This window comes from Gadus morhua, chromosome 22 (genome assembly GCF_902167405.1).
Source record: "Gadus morhua chromosome 22, gadMor3.0, whole genome shotgun sequence".
Classification (NCBI taxonomy): domain Eukaryota; kingdom Metazoa; phylum Chordata; class Actinopteri; order Gadiformes; family Gadidae; genus Gadus; species Gadus morhua.
Genome location: NC_044069.1, coordinates 9,036,412 through 9,051,935, shown reverse-complemented (window position 1 = coordinate 9,051,935; position 15,524 = coordinate 9,036,412). Strand labels below are relative to the sequence as shown.

At 46.7% G+C, this 15,524-nt stretch overlaps 1 protein-coding gene across 11 annotated transcripts in view; it reads left to right on the top strand.

Moving 5' to 3' along the window:
• ptk2aa (protein tyrosine kinase 2aa) overlaps nt 1-15,524 on the top strand; it is a 59,185-nt gene that overhangs the window by 16,372 nt on the left and 27,289 nt on the right. For 2 of the 11 annotated variants that reach the window (XM_030348096.1, XM_030348107.1), the window contains exons 1-9: nt 8-1,445; nt 3,413-3,660; nt 4,920-5,089; nt 6,195-6,282; nt 6,760-6,839; nt 7,450-7,512; nt 9,158-9,212; nt 14,938-15,078; nt 15,335-15,412. In XM_030348096.1, the coding sequence (XP_030203956.1) occupies nt 1,277-1,445; nt 3,413-3,660; nt 4,920-5,089; nt 6,195-6,282; nt 6,760-6,839; nt 7,450-7,512; nt 9,158-9,212; nt 14,938-15,078; nt 15,335-15,412 (1,092 nt within the window). In that variant the 5' untranslated portion in view covers nt 8-1,276. Of the gene's footprint in view, nt 1-7; nt 1,446-3,412; nt 3,661-4,919; nt 5,090-6,194; nt 6,283-6,759; nt 6,840-7,449; nt 7,513-9,157; nt 9,213-14,937; nt 15,079-15,334; nt 15,413-15,524 lie in introns of those variants that run through there. The other 9 variants (XM_030348098.1, XM_030348099.1, XM_030348100.1 and 6 more) reach the window with 6 other exon arrangements.

Sequence of the window (15,524 nt, the reverse complement as noted above, 5' to 3'; positions counted from 1 at the left end):
CCCTTTCTGTCTCTCACCCTATTCTGTACTCCTGCCCTGCTGTCCACACGGAAAAAATATTGCTCGCTCCCTTCCTTTCTTCTACTGCTCTCTCGCTCTCTCGTTCCTCTTTGACTTTCCCTTTTACTTTTGCAAGGGGAGGAAACTTGTCTCCCTCTCTCTCTCTCTCTCTCCCGCTCTCTCTACTCCTCGTTCTCACAGTCGTTGTTAGCGGCCTCATTACTTTTCTGCTTTCCTTTTTACTTTTTGCCCTGGAGGAAATCTCTCGCTCTCCCTCCCTCTCTCTCTCTCTCTCTCTTTTACTGTCATTGAACCGAATGTGGCACGACCCTCTGGATCGCTAATCTTTGACACCGGGCTGTAGCTGTGAGCCAGGACACCAGGAACCCTACTCCAATCCACCCGCGTGTTCCTCCCTGCCACCGCGTAATTAGAACTTCCAGGGACGACCACCCGACGTTTCCATGACGACCACCTGCCTAACAATAACCGCAACCAAGTTTTTTTTTTTCTTCCCCACCGGAGCGAGCGAAAGCCAACTTCTAATCCACTCTGTGTGTGTTTGACACGAGAGATCGACATCAGAACAGAGATGAAGGGGGACATGGGCGAGAGCGCGACAGTCCGATGATAGGGAGGGAGAGAGAGAAAGAGAGAGAGAGAGAGAGAGATGAAGAGCTCCTCTTCCTTAGGTTTGTTATGTTAGCCGCCGTTATCGCAAGATGTAACGGACGCGCACACGCAGGTTCTCTCCTTTGGAGCACTGTCGTCCCGCCACAACTTTGTTCAGCTTTCTTTTAAGCATTCAAAAACTTTTTTGGACTACAGGGGGGGGGGAAACTAGATCGGCTTAATTCATTTCCAGCTGACCAATGGTCTTTCTCCTCGTTGCTGCTGGGTCCTTTTTTCTGCTCCATCAGAGCACTTTGTTCCTCTGAGCACCCTGTTCCCTCTGAGCACAATGTTCCTCTGAGCACTCTGTCCACTCCGAGCGCTGTTCTTCAGTATCCGAGGAACGGGACAGAACAATGGCATTGGAACCATCGCCACGGTTACCTTTCTTAAAGCCCTTCTGCTGACCGTGAGCGATGGAGCGCACTTGGCTGTCCTCGGAAACGTTCCGAGGGAGGGAGTAACCTCGGTGGCGTCTGGCATCTGGTGCGACACACAATCAAGGCGCCCCCCCTGAAGACCACTCGACGTATGGCAGCGGGACGTCAACGCGTCGCGTGGTGAATGCGTGACACGCGCGAGTACCGCGAGTGTGTGACTTTGAATGACACCCTCTGTAGACTGCGGTCGTGTCATAATGCGTGGTGGCGGGGAGACCCCCGGGCCCGTGTCTGCCCTCGGACAGACGGACAGACACAGGACGGACAGGCTGGGATGCGTATCCATGGACACCAGCGGTTGTAGCCCTTTCCCCCTGTGCTGGGATAGAGGAGGTACGCATGGGGCTAGGCTACCTGGTTTGGGTTGTCTCTGTGGGCGTTTGGGGGCACACACACACACACACACACACACACACACACACACACACACACACACACACACACACACACACACACACACACACACACACACACACACACACACACACACACACTCTGATTGACTTTGCTTTGATTACGCTCACCCTTTCGCCTCTGCTTGTTTAAAGTGCATCTCATTTCAGAATGTCCATCAGCCGCTGTAGAATCTCTGAAGACACAAACCGCTATAGAGAATCAGGGCTTGCAAACGTCTCTCTGGCATGAGTCAAGAAGCACGGAATGGTTCAAAGTACAATTGTGAAATCTGATTCCATTTGGAATGTAGCCAAACTAATTATGAGGCAAATCTGGTGCGTGCGTGAGTGCGTGCGTGCATGCGTGCGTGCATGCGTGCGTGAGAGGGGAAATCAGTAGATAGTGTTGACCTTATGCCAGCCATTGAATCTTCGATCTGTTCCAGTCTTCTCCTCTGCTCTCCTCCGGTCGCTGCCTCCCTCGGGGTCCCAGCGGTCTTTACTCTCGGCCCGGTGGAGGCGCACCTGCGTGTGCAATGTGCGTCGGGTTTCCTTCCCCGGCGCAGGTGTAATTACCTGCTGAAGCATATCGACTTCCCTCTAATAGCCAAGAAAGAGGGTAAGACGAAGGAGGGTGGGGAGAGACGGCGGTGAATGCCTTTCTCTCTCTCTGGATCTCTCCAGGGAGACCGATCAGTCTTGAATCCTTTATACTTTGCAATGCGCCAAGCGGGTATAGCATGTTCTCCTTTTAACGCCTTGTACGCTAGAATCCCCAGATTGTGTTATTTGTCAGGCAACACACTCTCGGTTCTTGCAGTCAGGAGGACATGTGGTCATGTATTGAGAGCCTCCGCACATGATCACGCCGTCATGTTGGAGAAAGCCGAACCGTGCATCGGTGCCTTGTTACCGAGCCCTGCTATAGCGGGCGCCTTTATCCAAAGGGGATGGCAGTCATTTGAGAATGCAGGTCATCAAAGAGCAGGTGAGGGCCTGGGGGGGCATCTTGTTCAAGGAAGCTCACAGGTTAAGCTCTGTCTGACGGAGATTAAAACCAGGAACCAGTCGGCTGGTAATCTAACACCCTAAACATGACTGTTTGCCGTTTTGTCCAAAGTGACCATAAAACAACAATAAAAGGATGCGTCATCAATGGTAAATGGTAAATGGAATGCATTTATTTAGTAATTTTCTAACCAGGGGTCACACAAATTGCTTTTCAATATTGCCTGACATTAACCGATTCATTCACACAATCACACACCGACGGCGGTGTCAAGCACGCAAGGCGACAGCCAGCTCGTCAGGAGCAGTTGGGGTGAGGTGTCGTGCTCAGGGACACCTCGACCAGGGATCGAACTAGCAACCTTCCGGTTAGCAGCCCACCTGATCCACCTCCTGAGCCACATGCCGCCCCTCCTAAATGAGTAGACTGTGGACATTAGGCCTAAAAAAAAAATTTTGTTTGGTTCCGGTTTCCGACCGACCCTGTCAATTTATGTGCGACCCAAATTATTTTATGAGCTTTATAAAAAAAATAAATAAAAAAAAATTTTTTTTTTTTTTTTTTTTTGATGCAAACTATAATTACGTTTTGGTACAGCACCTCTTCATTCTGTACAAGGATGAGCGAATTTTCTCGTTTTTAAATGAAAACAACCTACCTATCATTCGCTGCCGCTGGAAAAAATAAAATAAAAAAATAAAATAAATTCCCTACCTACCCATGACCTCAACTGACCACCAACAGGAACCAAACTTTTTTTTTTTTTAGGCCTTAGGGATCATACCCGGTGCCTCAACCCGGACCACTACATTTCACCATCCCTCCCCTTCCTCTCTCCTCTATCCACGCGTCGCCTGACCTTATCCCTCTGTGTGTGTGTCTCTCCTTCGTCACAGAATATGACCGACACCTAGGGGCGGTATCGTCAGGGAAGACCATGGCGACGGCCTACCTGGAGCCCAGCCTCAACCGCGCCCTGCTGGCCGACGCCAAGTCCCGGCTGAGCGCGGGGGTGTCGGAGCGCGCCATCGCGGGCGCCTCGGTGGAGAGGGTGCTGAAAGTCTTCCACCACTTTGAGTCCAACACGGACGTGCACAGCAGCTGGTCGTCCAACATTCGATACGGAGACGCCACCGATGTCCGGGTGAGTTCACGCACGCACGCACTCATGCACGCACTCATGCACGCAACCACGCACTGGGAGTTTTCAAACAAACGCACACGTTGGGAAGGCAAATGCAATTGATTTCACCCAAAGGTGCTCGGATCAGGTTCAACTGGGGCCTTTCCTCTTAAGAGGAAACACACAAATTGGTTCAGTTACTCGGGTCAGGTCACTGAGCACAAAGCTTTTGATAGACTCCAATGAGGGTAGAGATTTTTCATAACTCTGTTTTCAGTTTATTTGTATGAGGCTGGTTGTGCAAAACGATAACACAGTGACCACGGTTTACACATGGCGATGGTTGGTCCACACATTGCGCATGCGCCAGAAACCTACAAACAATAGCAGACTACCGGTGTGTTTACGCATTGGGTTTAATTGCATGTTTACGGGTCAGCCTAGCGTAACTTCATCATAACACTGACCTACGGTGTTGATGTTGAAGAAGCCCATCAATGTGCCCTCTCCTACTAATCTTTTCTGTGGTGTTTGGTACGGGAGTTTTACCGCCAACTATTGGCCTTTGCAGGCTTACGTGATTGTTTGGCATATTTCTTGCAATCGCTTTTGGACAAGATATTTTCTTTAACAACGTCGATGTGAACATAATGTTTTTTTGAACGAGGCCTGAATGGATTATGAATTGTGTGAATGCCACAAGCTACTTCTGTGTTTAACCGGCTATGACAGCAATGTGAAAGTGTGACAACCAGCCTTGGAGACATGCTTTTCCTTCAGCTCTGTAACCTTCTCGTGCCATTGAAAGCCCTGCTTCCCATGTTGTTGAGGCTATGGGCGGGCTGTTGAGTCTGGGCCTCTGCAGCAGTGGAATAGTTTGGCTTTCTGTTGGTGTGTCCTCAGTCAAGGACTCTACTGTCGCTTCTGATTTCGCACATATAGCGTGGAGTGAGTGTTATACAAGCACATACACTCAGCCTTTAGGGTGTGTGTGTGTGTGTGTGTGTGTGTGTGTGTGTGTGTGTGTGTGTGTGTGTGTGTGTGTGTGTGTGTGTGTGTGTGTGTGTGTGTGTGTGTGTGTGTGTGTGTGTGTCAACCACTACCTTGTAGACAGACTTTGGGCAATGTTTAATGACACATGGTTAATGCTCAGTTGAGTCAATGATTGAGTCGTTTATCGTGTAAAAAGTGCTTTGTTTCTGCATTTTTGCATACAAAGGGATGCAAAAATGTCATTTATATCTGAAAATTGTTCTAAAATTATGTATTTCTTCTTCTAGGGAATCATCCAGAAGATTCTGGACATCCACAAAGTGCGCTGGACGGCCTGCTTCGGCCTGCGCCTCACCAACAGCCAATCAGCAGACGAGGTCCACTGGCTCCACCCAGATCTGGGCGTGTCCCACGTCAGAGAGAACTACGAACAGCCACAGCCGCAGGAAGAGTGGAGGTGAGGAACCTGAGGAGTCTGCAGTTAGTCTAAAAGAAGCTCCCGTAGGTATGGTAAGATTGTACCTCCCGGGGACTTTGTGACGTCATCACCCTCGTTCTCGTCGTCCAATCAGCACAAAGTTGACGGCTTCTTTATAAAATGTTGTGGTTGTGGAGAGGCAGTTGCTGTTCTCATCGTCCATATACGGGGTTTAGTTAATGTAATTATATTTTTGCATTAATAAGAGAGTAAATAATCAATCATTAACATTTTTACGTGAATAAAACAAAAAAAAGAAAATACTTGCAGAATTTATATTTATGTATACTTGTGTCCACTATGCTTTATTTGCTCTGTGCAGGAGCAAAACAAATAAATCCAGAATCACAATATATTCAAATTCCGTTTGTCAAGACTTGTCTAAGGGGCAGTAAATTTGCAGTCAGTTCCTAGTATTTGTGTCTACTGCTCAGCTCTGCTGTTGTAGACCTTTTGTACTCTCTGGCGCAGAAGTGATTTAGCACCAGGACTGGAGCACCATACCAAAGCCGGTCCGACCACACCTGCCGTATGGCGAGCAGGGGGTCTTTGTGTCGTTAAGTGTGGCGACACCGCCTTCTGCCTGGGTTTGGTTAGTGGGTTAAGTTAGTGTGTGTGTGTGCGTCTGTATGTATTATATGTGGTCTTCATAGAGGTGGGCTTTTGGTCTTAATGCTATTGTCGGGCCGAGAGACCTTTTGGACCTCAGGGATAAAGAGAGGGAGAAAAGAGCAGATGCTTTCTTTGTGTGGCTAAGTCAACAACGCTCTGTCTCTGAGCCCTGCTTGGGCCAGGCAGTCGCCCAACAGCCCTGTTTGTTGGTGATATAGTCTTGAAATTATGATGTATAAATACATAGAAATGCAAAAAAAAATAGCACTTTTGGAGTTCAATTTTTTTTATAATTTGAGACATATTTTTATGTAATTGTGAAAAAAGCTATTCTCGTCTAATTCTGTATTTTGTTGTTATAAAACGTCACTGTAATGACACTCTGATGGATTGTTCGGGATAAGATATGTATTCGTAAGTCGGAGAATGGTCACAATTAAAATGGTGACCTCTACCTCCCTTCCTTGTGCAGATATGAGCTGAGGATCAGATACCTCCCCAAGGGCTTTCTGCAGCAGTTCACTGAAGACAAGACGACACTCAATTACTTCTACCAACAGGTACACACACACACACACACACACACACACACACACACACACACACACACACACACCTAGAAATGTCTTATTGATGGATTCGTATGCTACTGATAAACTGAAGCTGTGAGTTATTACGTATCAGGGTCAGCTGGTCAATGTTTACACAGCAAATACAACAATTGGGCTTGTTCATCACAGTGCATCATGGGTAACAACGACGAATCATTCACGAAACATTTCTAAACAGTGACCTAAACACCAATACCACCAATAACATTCATACTGCTTTACTTCCAAAATGGAGGCATTGAGAGTCATTGCGATATGCTGTCAATAGGTTCTACCCTGCCCTACTTTATATTCATTCATGCTTTTTCGTGTGTGTGTGTGTGTGTGTGTGTGTGTGTGTGTGTGTGTGTGTGTGTGTGTGTGTGTGTGTGTGTGTGTGTGTGTGTGTGTGTGTGTGTGTGTGTGTGTGTGTGTGTGTGTGGTCAGGTGAAGAACGACTACATGACAGAGAAAGGGGATCAGGTGGACCAGGATGTAGCACTGAAGCTGGGCTGTCTGGAGATCAGGTATGGAGAGCAATCACTGCTCACCTGCTGTCCGTCATCTCAGCCATTAACATGATCTCCACCCCCCCCCCCCCCCCCCCCCCCCAATGGACACTGATATGTGCATTTATCTCCGTCACCCGACAGCACTCGGCACAGAAGGAACAGTAGTTGGAAAATGATGGCCATTATTCGGGCCAGTGCCTAATGCTTTAACATGTTTCGGTGAAACTAAACCTGGACTCAAAGCAATATTTCACCCCTTTTTGCCTGTCGGGCGTGGTATCCCCTTACCCACCGTCTAATACATGTAAAGAACACCCTAGAACATGTAGGTGGTTCTACATGTGAAGAACAGCTCACCAATTTGTATGACCCTCTGTTGATTATGAACCGATACATTTTTGACCTCCTGTTCGCTTCACTGTCCACAGAGTTTTTCACTAAAACTGTCGCATCTATTTTTTGTTTGAGGCATATTTTCCAATCAAGTCTCGGTTTTATGACTTGTATGGTATTAACCAACTCCAATCCTCGTGGTCTACTGCATGTTATGAACTTTGGGTTGAACATCCTTTGAATCAGGCTGACCCGGTCTCCTCTCCATCGTTCTGTTTGGCTTTTCCTACAGGAGGTTCTTCCGAGAGATGAGGGGAAATGCTCTGGATAAGAAGTCCAACTATGAGCTACTGGAGTGAGTATCTTTCCCTCAAACAGCTCATGTGTGTTGCCGTGTTTGGCTCCCATCGTATGGTTAAAAACATTAAGTGGCGGAATCTCTTGCCTAACTAATCGCCACAACACCAACGACAACACAATACAATATCAAACCATGAGAATTATTTAGACGCAACGGGAGCTTAGAGCAGAAGGAATATTGTAACGGTATTTTTCTTTTGTTGTCGCTGAAGGAGTGAATATTAAATCTGAACCTCAAAGACAAACTGTGAGTTTATCGCGCTCCGCCACAACCAGTATATTTTATTCTAAAATGCTATTTTGGGACATAGGTCGGAAAATGAAAGGGAAAAATACATTCAATTATTTACGCAATGCGTTAACAGTTGCATTAGAAATCATACATTGATTTGTATGAGTGCTTAATATATTCACCCATTCATTAGCTATTTAGAGGCAATTCTTTCCCTCTTTAATAATAATACGTTTTATGGGTTACTTATTACATAACTTTCATTCAAGTAATCCAAATCTCAAAGTGCTATACCGGGCTAAAACCGAACATAAAAGTAGGACTTAAAGATGATAATGCTGACTGAAAAACTAACTAGGACCGACCGAATACCATCCTATATAAAAAGGACTTCAGTAACGTTTGCTCATTAGATAAACGCTTGCTATTGGATGTCAATGGGGCCCATTAAGAGGCTGGCGCCCTAACGGGGTTCTCCACTAACGATGTTGAATGCTAATGAGCGTCCCCTGTCCATACCGAGACTGTCGGTCTGTCAGCCCTAACGAGCTTTCCCCATCGGAAGACGGCCCCTTGTCATCTCGATCTATGGCTGCTCTCAGTAACTTTCCCTTCTTTCTTTCCCTCTCTTCCAACCTCCTTTGTCCCGTTGGTCTGTTTATTCGTCTGTCGTGTCTCTCTCTCTCTCTCTCTCTCTCTCTCTCGCTCTGCTCTGTCTCTCGCTCGGTTAATTGCATCAATATGGTACACCAGGGTTGTTTGAGGCCAAGTGAGAGTCGGAGAGTAGGGCACTGTTATTCAAGGCATATTTTTCCTCCCATGATTTATACCTAAGCATTATTTATATCACCGCCTCGTAAAGTTTACCACTTTATGAACTGAGGTAAGTCATTAGTGCTGCGGTTGAGTATCTTTTTCTACCCATACTCTTTCTCCCGCTCCTTTTCTCTCTCTCCCTCTCCTCTCTTCCGCCCTCCTCTTCTCTCTCTCCCTCCCTCTCCCTCGCTCCCTTTCATCTCTCTCGCTCCCACTCTTGCTCGCTCTCTCGCACTCTCCCTCCCTCCCTCCTTCTCTCTCTCCTCTCCCTCCAGTCTCTCCCTCCCTCCCTCCCTCTACTTTTCTCTCCCTCCCTCCCTCCCTCCCTCTCCTTTCTCTCGCTCTCCCTCCTCTCTCACCCTCTGTCTCCTTTCTCTCTCCCCCCTCTCCCTTATCTCCTATGGACAGTGTTGGTATGCTGGAGTACATCCTATGAGCGTCTTGTCTGATTGAGCCATTAACATTCTTTACTGTCATTATGTTGTTTGACAGAACTTGGTGACGTTGCTCGCAATTTATGTTGCTTTACGAGCATGAGAAAATACCATATTTGTGTGACAATTTTCTTTTTATCTCTTCTTCCCGAATACAGAAAGGACGTGGGTTTGAGGCGTTTCTTTCCCAAGAATCTGCTGGATTCGGTCAAGGTGAGGTGAAAATTTCTCCCACAGTTGAACAGACGCAAGTCCTCTCTAACAAGAGAAAACCAAACCAACTGGTTATTTCCTCTCTTGTCCGTCGCACGACAATTTCACCCCACATGGGTGTGTAGCAGGGGTCCTCTGCTACGATTTTTTTCCAAAGCAAAAATCTGATTTGTCAGGCCAGACCCAACATTGATCAGTCGTTGAATCACATACAAAATGCTGTGGTATAAACGCTTGAAGACAATCAGTCTGCTGATCAGAGTTTCCCACAGCGCTCTATAGGCCCCAAGCAGCGCCTCTGCAAAAGGATAGACCGAGCGCCTCTCCTAAGGGATTAACCAATTGACGGGGATGTGCGTGTCCTTTCTGTCAGCTTCTGCATTCAATTTGACAGAAAATGTACAGTAGGTTACTTTTAGTCTTGTATATTATAATATTTACTAAAAAAATATATCGTACTTAATAGTAATGCATTGCATTTATGAGGTGGGTAGTGTTGGTGGAGGCTTTAAAAACCACATGTTTCTATAGTATAGAGGTGTTGTGTCTGTATGGCTAGATAGATGGATAGAAAGGACGATAAAGTAAGTGACATTAGAAAAAACAATACACATGTTTCCAAAAAAGCAAATACTAAATGTATACCAAAAGCCATTGCGGTGGCTTTGATTTACACCGTAGGTCAGGTTACTTGTATTAAAACGCCTGGCTGCGGAAACTTGCCGGCTCATGTTGAGGTGACTCTACCTCGAGTACACTCATCAAGTCTTTATGAAGGCAGGACAGGGTTAGCGTTAGAACATTTATCCTAGTGTTCATTCATAATTTGCAGCCCCCCCTTTTGAGGAGGACGAGCCCACATAGTAAATCCCAGTTGTTATCACCCCATTTTGTTGAACGTATCATGATGAATAGCAGAATGCAATGAAACACAAACCCCAACATTAATTATTATGTCTCTAGAGCTTGTGCCCTGGTTTCCAGACATGTGTGTGTTTGTGTGTGTGTGTGTGTGATTTGTCTTGGTGGAATGTGTGTCTGTGTGAGTGTGCATGAGTGTGTGAATAGAAAATCGAGCCACAGTCAGTGATAAATTTACGGCACGTGCGAATGTGGGTGTTAGGGAGTGTGTCTGTGTGGGTTGGGGGGAGTGTGTGTGTGTGTGTGTGTGTGTGTGTGTGTGTGTGTGTGTGTGTGTGTGTGTGTGTGTGTGTGTGTGTGTGTGTGAATAAGGGGCCCACTGACCTGAAAAGGTCTGGTGTCACCAGGCGAGCAGACGGATGGATGTGTGTGTGCTGGGTTCTCTAAGATTACTGACTCCTACCACTCCTCCCGCCTCTTACTCCTCCAGTGTTTCAATCACACCTCCTCCTCCTCCTCCTCCTCCTCCACTCTTCCTCACCTCAGGGTGTCTCATATATGTTTGGTTGGATCGCTGGGGGTACACACCTTTTCATTCTGTGTCACTGGACTTGAACTTGCAACACACACACACACACACACACACACACAGACACAGACACACACAGACACACACACACACACACACACACACACACACACACACACACACACAGAGCGCGCGCGAGAGGCCGGAACAGATGGCTGTGGCAGTAAACATTGATTGATGGTAGTCGGTGGCTGAAATGTTTTAATGACTCTATGAGTCTATTCATGTTGTTGGTGGGGGGGGGGGAGGGGAGGTCGGTGACCACAATAGACCCGAAATGCCTTTATAGAAGGGCATTTAACATCCATCAATACACAGGCAGAGATGAACACGTCCATGCATGTTGTTCCCCCACGCACACACCAACACACACCGTTAATAAGCATAATTTTTCTTTCATTTTTAGTTCTTCGCAAAAAATTGTCACCCATTTCTTTGGGTTGAAGTAGCAGTGATGATCGAGTGTATTTACATAAGATGAATAATGAATGAATTGCTTCCTGTGGGACAGGGAATGCGGCTGGTTAATAATTGATAGGATGTGCGTAAGTAGAGGTTAAGTGCAAATGAACTTCATTGCTCTTCCGATTGATAGAGTGAGCTGTGAGTCCTCCGTGTTAATTCAACAGCATCAAGGGGACCTCGCCACAATCTGCCAGCGTTGCTGAACACCAGCTTTGGGACTCCTAGGGGGAATATGTAATAGGGTTTTATATGATACTGAACAGGGAATGAAATGGATTCAAACATATAGGACTAGGGAGCCAGTGGTTCACTCAAGGATTTGGACAGAGTTACATGTTAGTCGATGGAAATGTTCTTTTCATTGCCACTCCTGCAAATCAAACAAACAGGAACAAACACGGCAAGCACATCAGCTGCTTGTTCAGACTGCGGTCCCATTGGAGCAGCCCAGGTGACATCATGTGGGAGCACCCAGGAGCACATGGGTCTTTGTTATCTCAAGAACGCCGTGGTCCCCTCTGATCGCCGTAGTGATCTGTCTGCCTGCAGTTCAGTCGTCACGGCGATCTAGGGGCAAGATAGTGACTCGCTGGCCCCCTCCAGGATGGGTGGAAACCACATGCTGGCTTTATCTGTGTGTGTGTGTGTGTGTCTGTGTGTGTCATTTTAGGGGATTACATCAACGATCCCATCAAGAGTAAACGCATCACGAATGTGAGGAGCCCTCATCCAAGCCGTATTTTGCGCTCTATGTGCACGCAACATATACGTATGTATGATTGAAAGTTGTAAAGGATTTAGTATTTACCGAGGGCGCCGAGTAAATTGAGCACGCTTGATTTGTTTCATCAGATACAAAAACATTGGGGCCGAGGACGGTCACATATTGAGCTCAAAAAACATTTCAACACTGCTGACCACAATAACGGCCGTGATTCTAGAACGTTCTGCACCCGGGGCCATTCGGGGACTCCCTGGGGCGGCCATGATGGCTCTAATGGCTCCCATCCCACCCCGTGGAACAACGGGCCCTTGAGGGGGGCGGGGGGGGCTCTTCAGCAGGGACCTATTCTTCTTCTTCTATGGTTCAATGAAAGGAGGGCCCATCAGTGAAGTGTGCGAGACACACACAGTCAGACACACACAGCGGACCCAGGCGGACCACCTGTGTCCAGTGTTTTACCCCAGGCTGATGTCTGAGCTCAGGGGGTGGGGTTCTTGGGTGGACTGGGTCCGTTAAGGAGGTTTGGACGGCCTGAGGTGATGTCGTTAGGATGGACAGCGTAGTCTGGCTGCCACAGACGGGACAAACAATGGCTGAAAGCAAAAGCATTGGTTATTAGTTGGAAAATATACCTTTTCATATTTGTTTGTTATATCTGTCCACACACACATTAAAGACATTCATGAATGAAATATAACATGAGATGAAAGATCTACACACGCGTGCACGCACACACAAACACACGCACACGCACGCACTGATCTAACTTAAAGGTGCAATGTGTTTAATTTAACGGCATTTAGTGGTGAGATTGCAGATTGCAACCAAATGAACAACCAACCAGCTCCCTTCAACCCTCTTTCTAACGACTTAAGAGAGCTACAGTGTCCTGTACTGTCCTGTAAGGTACCAGTTGCTGCTTCCGAAATTATGTCATTGTCTACTACGGCATTGAGTAGCCAAATGTCAAGTATTGAGTGTCTTTGATTGACTCGTGTATTGTATTTGATTATTAAGTCTGTAAAACTACAGATCTAAGCTTACAAGTAAGATAACAATTATGATTAAACATTAAAAAGGCGTCCTCTCTAGAAATGATTTTCCCTTCTGGGCTACGGTAGACGCATGGCGTGCGTTGTATAAGTGTGGAAGAGGACCAACTCCCTACCATATAAAGGACTCATGATAACGACAACAACACAATTCATATTTTCTTGGGATTATACACTCATTAAAGCATACTTATGAGACTTATATTCTATTTCCGCTGAGTACTACTGTACTCCTAGATGCCACTTGATTCTTCGCACTGCGTCTTTAAGGAGTGTGTCCTAAAGTTCATAATCACTGGAGAGTAGCCAGCACCCTTAGCTAACCGCTAGCAACAGTCTGTCTTTCCTCAGCCTGGGGACGAGATCACTGGCTGGCAGCCAGGTCCCTGAGCTAACAGTTAGCCCCGGCTAGCTACAGTCTGTCAGCACTCCGCCCCAGGACTAGATCACTGTAGCAAAGCCAGGACCCTGAGCTCACCGTTAGCCACCCCTAGCGACAGTCTGTGCTTTGTATCTAGTGCATCCCTGCTCCGGGCTTTGACCAAATATAGATTCTTGTCCTCCTCGTTTAATCCACGTCATAGGTCACATATAAACAATTTTATGTGTCGCTGTGGTCGGTTAAATAAATATTCTACTCATCTAATTAAATTAATTTATATCCCGGATTGCCAGTAGCATTCAGACATGTCTGTGGCATAAAAATGGGCGTAAAAAAGCCTTTTAGGCCTCTCTCGTAAAGCCCGTTCTGTAATGTCTGTAAATCTTCTCTAATCTCTTATTTTAATCTATATATCTGCTGCTTTTTATAGGTCTATGTCCTATATTTGGCCATTCACCAATTTATGGTTCTCATTGGTACACTGCACACTCTGCCCTACACTTGTTTTATCGCCGGTTATTTCTCTGACCCTGCTTGAAAAATGTAATTCATAGTATTATGAGTGACCTTGAATCTCAGATTATTCGATTCGTCGATAGAAAGGCATGACAGGGTTGTTGATCAATCGTAATGTCAGGCCAGAAAAAAGTTTGGATGGTTTTTGTGCGTCTAGTTACAGTATTTGGGCTAGGTTCGGTTGTGTCTGTTTGGGGACCAACAGTGCCGGTCCGAGTCATCATCCAACTGTGGTTTGATTTCATTACATCTTCTTTTCCCTCTGTGTTTGAATGAGGAAATTCATGGAAGTATGATGGATTAGAAAGGATTACACTCTCTTCCCCTCTCTCGTAACTCTTCCTTCCTTAAACACACTTAAACAGCCCAGGTATCACAGTGTTAGTTACAGTTGGACACAAATGGCTCTTCCTAATACTAACTCAAATGTACATCATTTCCAATGAATCCTCCACTAAGTAAGCTCAACAGTGGTGTAGCTGCTCTGCAGTATTGTGCCAGTTGACTCTTGATCGATAGCACCCAGCTCTGCGTTGAGTGTTTAAGTGACTAACAGACAATAGTATTGATCCCTCCGTATTGAGCTAAACCGGCAGCTCTGCTTAAATCACGTGTTCCGATCGATTTGATTGGAGCCCCAGTGTGTGTCAGCACAGTCAATATCATCCTTCTCCCTGTGGCTGTCACGGCCACGGCTCTCGCCTGTCTCCGTTCCTCTCCTCTCCCTCTCCGTCTCCCTTTTCTGTCATTTACGCAGCTAAACATATCCTGATCCCGTCCGCTGTGAATGCCATATTTGTTCATCTGTGTTTGTTTATGATTTATGAATGAGTAGATCGATGTTGAATTTATCTGGTCAACGGTGTGTCATTGGTTTATTTCTTACAATGTGTGCAGTGGCATTTATCTACTAGTTAGTGCTGGGACTGGTACTGGTTGGACGGGAGAATTTCTTTGAGAGGCTGGTTAGTTGTTTAGTGACAAGCGTGTTTAACCTCCTGTGTTCGATGCCCAATGTCTCCGACCTTCATCTAGCCCCTTTGAGCAAGAGGCCCAAACTCCTAACTGCTCCTTCATAACATGGGTCTGCTAAAAGGCTCAGGACGACCGTTGACTCTCTTGTCTCTTCTTCGTAGGCCAAGACCCTTCGTAAGTTGATCCAGCAGACGTTCAAGCAGGTGGCCAACCTCAACGACGAGCAGAGCATCATGAAGTTCCTCGAGATCCTGTCTCCTGTCTACCGCTATGACAAGGAGTGCTTCAAATGCGCCCTGGGGGTAGGTCTCGTCAGGTCACCTCCTTATCTTCTCATTCATGTATAGGGCACCCTGCCGCGTCGCCAAATCGATTTTAATGTGTGGTGTAATGGTGACCCCTACTGGCGAGATCTGGTACAGCACACATACAAATAAATCAACGTTACATGAGCTGTTCTCGGAGGCGGGGCTCCGACGACGCTAATGGGTTTGGTTGCAGAACCTGAGAGTGCATTTGTCTGGTGGGTATTGAATGGCGTCTCTCTCCCGGTTCCAGCTCAGCTGGGTGATCCAGGTGGAGCTCGCCATCGGGCCGGAGGAGGGCATCAGCTACCTCACCGACAAGGGCTCTACGGTCAGCTCCGACACACGCGCACCCACAAACACATAACAACACACACACACAATAACAAACACACACAAAATAACACGCACACACACACAAAAAGACACACGCGCACCCACAA